We start from the raw sequence: 7,885 nt of genomic DNA, 5'->3' as shown, positions 1-7,885 counted from the left end.
TTTGTTCTCACACATATCAAATGACATTCATATCCCTGGAGCACAGACAATAGGGGGACAGAGAGAGAGAGAGAGAGAGAGAGAGAGAAAAGACAGAGACAGAGAGAGAGAGAGAGAGAGAGAGAGAGAGAGAGAGAGAGACAGAGAGACAGCGAGAGCGAGAGAGACATTCCCTCAGATTACAGAGATCCACAAAGAATTTGAAAACAAACCCAATTTCGATAAAACTCCCCTTATCTACTGGGTGAAAAACCACAGTGTGCCATCATAGCAGCAAGAATTGTGACCTGTTGCCACAAGAAAAGGGCAACCAGTGAAGAACAAACATTTGTACTTTAACTATTTGTACTTTAACTATTTGCACATTGTTACAACACTGTATATAGACATAATATGACATTTGAAATGTCTTTATTCTTTTGGAACGTCAGAGTGTAATGTTTACTGTTAATATTTATTGTTTATTTCACTTTGTTTATTACCCATGCCAATAAAGCCCTTAAATTGAAATTGAGAGACAGAGAGAGAGAGACACACAGAGAGAGAAAGAGAGAGAGAGACACAGAGACAGAGACACACAGAGAGAGACACAGAGACAGAGACACACAGAGAGAGAGACAGAGACAGAGACAGACAGACAGACAGACAGACAGACAGACAGACAGACAGACAGACAGACAGACAGACAGAGAAAGAGAGACAGTCAGAGAGAGAGAGAGAGAGAAAGAGAGAGAGAGAGAGAGAGAGTCAGAGAGAGAGTCAGAGACAGAGACAGAGAGAGAGAGAGAAAATAAGATAAGCTTCACAGAGCTCTATAGCTGTTATTGGTCTGTTTCTCCCCAATCAAAGCACGTTTCAACTTCAAAGAAGCTTACTGCGATATCGCTTACCTTCAGAAGGCGGCATTAACGCCGTTTTATGTTTGAAAAGTGGTGCACCCTATTCCCCACAGAGTGCACTAGCTTTGACCAGGGCCCATAGGGAATAGGGTGCCATTTGGGATGTATAACTAGCTGTGTGATCAGGTATCAGATGTGTTTAAGTCTTTACATTGTTTTGGCGCAACACCGCCGCCTACCTGCCTTCTGACCTGGAACTGGAGATCAATGAATGGATCACCGATGCTGGAAAACATCCTGGCTGCGTCCCAAACCAAACCCTATTCCCTAGAGTGCACTACTTTTGACCAAGACCAATAGGGTGTGAATAGGGTGCCATTTGGGATACAGTTCCTGTCTTTTGATTCTGTCTTTCAGTTGTGAAAAATGATGATACAACAGAGCATGCAATTTGGAATAAAGGCAGGTTTTAAAATACAGGGATTATGTTGGTTATCCATACGTAGTCAGAGAGCAGCTGTAATAATAGGTTTATGTTGGTTATCCATATCGTAGTCAGAGAGCAGCTGTAATAATAGGTTTATGTTGGTTATCCATACGTAGTCAGAGAGCAGCTGTAATAATAGGTTTATGTTGGTTATCCATACGTAGTCAGAGAGCAGCTGTAATAATAGGTTTATGTTGGTTATCCATACGTAGTCAGAGAGCAGCTGTAATAATAGGTTTATGTTGGTTATCCATACGTAGTCAGAGGGCAGCTGTAATAATAGGTTTATGTTGGTTATCCATACGTAGTCAGAGAGCAGCTGTAATAATAGGTTTATGTTGGTTATCCATACGTAGTCAGAGAGCAGCTGTAATAATAGGTTTATGTTGGTTATCCATACGTAGTCAGAGAGCAGCTGTAATAATAGGTTTATGTTGGTTATCCATACGTAGTCAGAGCAGCTGTAATAATAGGTTTATGTTGGTTATCCATACGTAGTCAGAGAGCAGCTATAATAATAGGTTTATGTTGGTTATCCATACGTAGTCAGAGGGCAGCTGTAATAATAGGTTTATGTTGGTTATCCATACGTAGTCAGAGAGCAGCTGTAATAATAGGTTTATGTTGGTTATCCATACGTAGTCAGAGGGCAGCTGTAATAATAGATTTATGTTGGTTATCCATACGTAGTCAGAGAGCAGCTGTAATAATAGGTTTATGTTGGTTATCCATACGTAGTCAGAGAGCAGCTGTAATAATAGGTTTATGTTGGTTATCCATACGTAGTCAGAGAGCAGCTATAATAGGACTTCCAGCGGTATTTAGTTAAATCAATACCATACAACGAGAGCGTTCTCCATCATTAAATGTTCAACCCTAACCTCAATTCCGTCACTTAGTATACAAATGAATATTACATTAATTTTACATTTTAGTCATTTAGCAGACGCTCTTATCCAGAAGCGACTTACGGGAGCAATTAGGGTTAAGTGCCTTGCTCAAGGGCACATCGACAGATTTTTTCACCTAGTCGGCTCAGGGATTAGAACCAGCGACCTTTCGGTTACTGCCACAACGCTCTTAACCACTAAAGCTACCTGCCGCCCATTAATGAAAGTAAACCTTAGCCACAAAGTGCCACTTGGTATAAAAAGTAGACTTTCCCATAGCATAATGCAGCCATATAGTGTCCATCTATATAGTGATTAAACAGCGGTGCGGGCAGCAGCAGCAGTTGGTGGTTGTGGCAGTTGCTTCCCCTGCCCACAGTAGCAGACAGTGAAACATGACATCACTTGTTTACCATGCATGACATCACTTGTTTACCCTCTCAGGGTTCCGCCCTGTTGCCATCAGAGTGACAGCACAGGTGTTTATTTGGATGATGTCACTACCAAAGGTTAGGTGACAAAAATTACTCTGACTGTAGGCTACATTCCACTGCTTTTGGGATTGTATGTATTAAAGTTGAATGCATAGCACCAGCGCTTTACGGACCGGTTTCCCCCGGACCCAGACTGAGCCTACTCCTGGAAAAGCATGCTCAATGGAGAACCTTTTCAGTCCAGGAATATGGTGAATCTGGAGCCGGGAAACCGGTCCTCTAATGTTTTGTAATGTGTGACATGTAAGCCTGGGACATGTCAGCTTCCCTCTGTTGATCAATAAAGTTTCAATTCAAAATGATTCCAGGCGAGACAGGAGTTACAGAACTGGAGTGACTAGTTATAGGTGAAGAGTAGCGTAGTTAGTAGAGTAGTAGTAGTGTAGTTAGTAGTAGTAGAGTAGGTATTAGTAGTAGTATTATTATTTTTTAATTTACTTTAATTTTAAAACACCTCCCATCTATCTCTTAACACCATCCATATTTTTCAACTGTACTGTGATGTTTCACAAAAGTTCTGAACCCTTCTATTCTCATTGTTTCTACAGATTGTAAATTGAAAATAAACATTTTTGCTAAAAGTATTATTATGTTATTGATCGATTGACTATGACTTTTCAGATCACCCAGTAGTGCTATCTGCAGGGTTAGCTCCAGGTAAATATTGCAATCCTTCAGCCATTCCTGGACCTGTGACCAAAAACAAGCTACAAATGGACAGTACCAAAACAAATTATCTAATGATTCTGTCTCTTCACAGCAAAATCTGCAGAGCTGGGAAGATTGTATCCCCCATATAAATAACATTATATTGGTAGCAAGAATTTTGTATAATAATTTAAATTGAAAAATTCTAAGTTTTGAATCCGCCGTCGTTTTGCGTGTCAGTTCATAAACACTATGCCATGGGATCGGTACGTCAAAAATCTCTTCCCAACTATTTTGCAATCTATATGGGACGGCTGTCAATCCTTTGGTCCTTAAATAAAACTGGTATACTTTTTTATTTATCACAAATGTCTTTAACCAATTATGTTCTTTAATGCAGGGCCGACAGACAAGTTCCTTACTTTTTCCCCCTTCCACTTTCCTCTTCCATTTTTGCGGTAATGCTGCAATTATTTGGTTGTAATTTTGTGTAGAGCAGACATTTCCATATGTTTTTGTTAGCTGCATGTGCGACATAACTCCACCAGTCCTACCTATGATATCATTTACGAAGATTATACCTTTTCTAAACATTTTTTCAAAAAATTATGTTTTTTTTATCAATTTGTATATTTGAGTTTAACCACAATATGTGTTGCATTATTTGTTTCTGGAGGATTAAATTGAAATTGCAACCAACTTTCTATGGCTTGTTTTAGAAATAGTGATATTTGGGAGATGATTTCCTTTTCAAATAACTGAAAGTGAGAGGTTGTAATCTGAATAAAGGGAAAAAGGCCATTCTTGAACATGGGGTGAGACAATCTTTATAAATTTGCTAGAGAACCAGTTCGGATTTAAGTATAACTTTTGTATGACTGAAGCTTTTAGTGATAGGTCTAATGCTTTAATATTTAATACTTTCTGTCCTTCGAATTCATATGAATTATATAAATAGGCCAGTTTAATTTTGTCTGGCTTGCCGTTCCAAATAAAATGGAATATTTTTTTCTCATATAATTTAAAAAACTGTTCGCTAGGCGTAGGCAAGACCATAAGCAAATAGGTAAACTGGGATAATACTAAAGAGATAATCAGGGTGATTTTTCCACAAATAGACAGGTATTTACCTTTCCATGGTAGCAAGATCTTATCTATTTTTGCTAACTTTCTATTAACATTTATTGGAGTGAGATAATTTATTTCCTTTGGGATATGTATTCCAAGTATATCCACATCACAATCAGACCATTTTATTGGTAAACTACATGGTAATGTAAAAATTGTCTTTTTTAGTGATCCAATACGTAATATAGTACATTTATCATAATTTGGTTGTAATCCAGAGAGGTTAGAAAATGTATCTAGATCCTCTATGAGGCTGTGGAGGGATTCAATTTGTGGATTTAAAAGAAAACATGAATCATCAGCTTACAATGACACCTTTGTTTTTAAGCCCTGGATTTCTAATCCCTTGATGTTATTGTTGGATCTGATTTTAATAGCTAACATTTCGATGGCCATAATAGATATATATGCCGATAGTGGACAACCTTGTTTTATTCCTCTTGACAGTTTAAAACTTTCTGGGAAATAGCCATTATTTACTATTTTACACCTAGGGTTACTATACATGATTTTAACCCATTTTATAAGAGATTCTCCAAAATTGAAATGCTCCAGGCATTTATATATAAACTCCAGTCGTACTTTATCAAATGCCTTTTTAAAGTCTGCTATGAATAACAGGCCTGATTTCCTAGATTTTTCATAGTGTTCTATTGTTTCCAGTACTTGCCTTATATTAACTCCAATGTATTGTCCATGTAAAACACCTGTCTGATTAGAATGAATAATGTATGTAGTAGTAGTAGTAGTAGTAGTAGTAGAGTAGTAGTAGTAGTAGTTATAGTAGTAGTAGTAGTAGTAGTAGTAGTAGTAGTAGTAGTAGTAGTAGCAGTAGTGGTAGCAGTAGTAGTAGTAGTATTTAGTCGTAGTAGTTAGTAGTAGTAGTTATAGTAGTAGTAGTAGTAGCAGTAGTAGTAGTAGTAGTAGTTATAGTAGTAGTAGTAGTAGTAGTAGTAGTAGCAGAGTAGTAGTAGTTATAGTAGTAGTATTAGTAGTAGTAGTAGTAGCAGTAGTAGTAGTAGTGGTGGTGGTAGTAGTAGTAGTAGTATTTAGTAGTAGTAGTAGTAGTAGTAGTAGTAGTAGTAGTAGTAGTAGTAGTAGTAGTAGTAGTAATAGTAGTAGCAGTAGTAGTAGTAGTAGTAGTAGTAGTAGTAGTAGTAGTAGTAGTAGTTATAGTAGTAGTAGTAGTTATAGTAGTAGTAGTAGTAGTAGTAGTAGTAGTAGTAGTAGTAGTAGCAGTAGTAGTAATGTGAAGTCTAACTCACTGATCTCACAGTGTGGTCCCTCGTAGCCTGCAGGGCAGATACACTTCCCTGGGTGGAAGCACGTCCCTCCGTTTAAACATGTGATGCTGCAGTTAGCTAGAGAGGGAAAACAACATAGATCAGTGTAGTTGGGATTTAATTACAGCAGATTAAAATTAGGAAGGTCTAGCAAGGAAGCAAATGAGATTGACAACGTTTACATGATACATTTTGGTATTGTTTTTTTATTAGGATCCCCATTAGCTGTTGCGAAAGCAGCAGCTACTCTTCCTGGGGTCCACACAGAACATGAAACATGACATAATACAGAACATTAATAGACAAGAACAGCTCAAGGACAGAACTACATACATAATGGCAGAAGTTTGGAACCACCAAGGCTCTTCCTAGAGCTGGCCGCCCGGCCAAACTGAGCAATCGGGGGAAAAGGGCATTGGTCAGGGAGGTGACCAAGAACCTGATGGTGACTCTAACAGAGCTCTAGAGTTCCTCTTTGGAGATGGGAGAAACTTCCAGAAGGACAACCATCTCTGCAGCACTCTACCAATCAGGCCTTTTATGGTAGAGTGACCAGACGGAAGCCACTTCTCAGTAAAAGGCAAATGACAGCCTGCTTGGAGTTTGCCAAAAGGCACCTAAAGACTCTCAGACCATGAGAAACAAGATTCTCTGGTCTGATGAAACCAAGATTGAACTCTTTGGCCTGAATGCCAAGCGTCATGTCTGGAGGTAAAAGACTAGTCAGTATCGAGGCAAAGATGAACAGAGCAAAGTACAGAGAGATCCTTGATGAAAACCTGCTCCAATGTGTTCTGGACCTCAGACTGGGGCAAAGGTTCACCTTCCAACAGGACAACGACCCTAAGCACACAGCCAAGACAACGCAGGAGTGGCTTCGGGACAAGTCTCTGAATGTCCTTGAGTGGCCCAGCCAGAGCCAGGACTTGAACCTGATCGAACATCTCTGGAGAGACCTGAAAATAGCTGTGCAGCAACCCTCCCCATCCAACCTGACAGAGCTTGAGAAGATCTGCAGAGAAGAATGAGAGAAGCTCCCCAAATACAGGTGTGCCAAGCTTGTAGCGTCATACCCAAGAAGACTCAAGGCTGTAATCGCTGCCAAAGGTGCTTCAACAAAGTACTGAGTAAAGGGTCTGAATACTTATGTAAATGTGATATTTCCGTTTTTTATTTGTAATACATTTGAAAACATTTCTAAAAACCTATTTTTGCTTTGTCATTATTGGGTAATGTGTGTATATTGATGATGGAAAAAAACAATTTAATCAATTTTAGAATAAGGCTGTAATGTAACAAAATGTCAAGGGGGTATGAATACTTTCCGAAGGCACTTTCTTGAATTTGTTCTGGATTTGGGGACTGTGAAAAGACCCCTGGTGGCATGTCTGGTGGGTAGTGATTAGTGATGAACCGAATTGACCTCAGTTCAATTATTTGAATTCCATTTCTTTTTTTTCTTTTCTTTGTGAGCTCTATGCACACATTGTTTCTCAGATCATGCCCCAACTGTGCGATGCATTAGGGAGTTGTAGTTTCCAACAGGCCATAGTTTAGCGCAGAAAACGTGATAATTAACTACAACGACCATAATCCATTGTCAGTCTGTGTTTTCTTTTTACGCCTCCTATGTAAGAGACAGAAGAATGCTCGATCATGAGGGATACACAGAGAGCAGTCTCTGTGTCTCTAACTGAAAATACATGATGATTGATAGTCGGTATTCAGCAGTCATATAAAAGTATGCCTTATTTACATTGAAGAACTACTAAAATCGTGATTTTACCAGACAGCAGCTCTATAGAGATGAGGACTTGGAATGAAATGATAAAGTCATCAAATAAAACAAATGTAATATACACAACTGAAATATTTTATTAAAGTAAAGTAATGTGAATAAATGATGGTTAATAAGTGATAAGCAGTAATGGGCAGTCACTACCCCCATGGGACTTCTATTAATTGTTTTATTCTGTGTTACAGTGTTCAAATCACATAATGCATAGTGTATTTAATGTTTAAAAAATTATTGAAACCGAAAATCGTGATTATTTTTGAATCAATATGTTTTGACCGTGACAGTTTACAATCCAAGGTAACACCAATTAATTTAGTC

At 38.5% G+C, this 7,885-nt stretch overlaps 1 protein-coding gene across 1 annotated transcript in view; it reads right to left on the bottom strand.

Moving 5' to 3' along the window:
- Positions 1–7,885, bottom strand: part of LOC123485859 (wnt inhibitory factor 1-like) — a gene marked incomplete at its 3' end in the record, with an annotated part of 50,920 nt that overhangs the window by 4,726 nt on the left and 38,309 nt on the right. The window contains exon 7 of the mRNA XM_045216959.1: positions 5,752–5,847. Within this exon, the coding sequence (XP_045072894.1) occupies positions 5,752–5,847 (96 nt within the window). The remainder of the gene's footprint in view (positions 1–5,751; positions 5,848–7,885) is intronic.

Source organism: Coregonus clupeaformis, unplaced genomic scaffold, assembly GCF_020615455.1.
Source record: "Coregonus clupeaformis isolate EN_2021a unplaced genomic scaffold, ASM2061545v1 scaf0872, whole genome shotgun sequence".
NCBI classification, from domain to species: Eukaryota; Metazoa; Chordata; class Actinopteri; order Salmoniformes; family Salmonidae; genus Coregonus; species Coregonus clupeaformis.
This window is presented reverse-complemented; position numbering and strand designations above follow the sequence as displayed.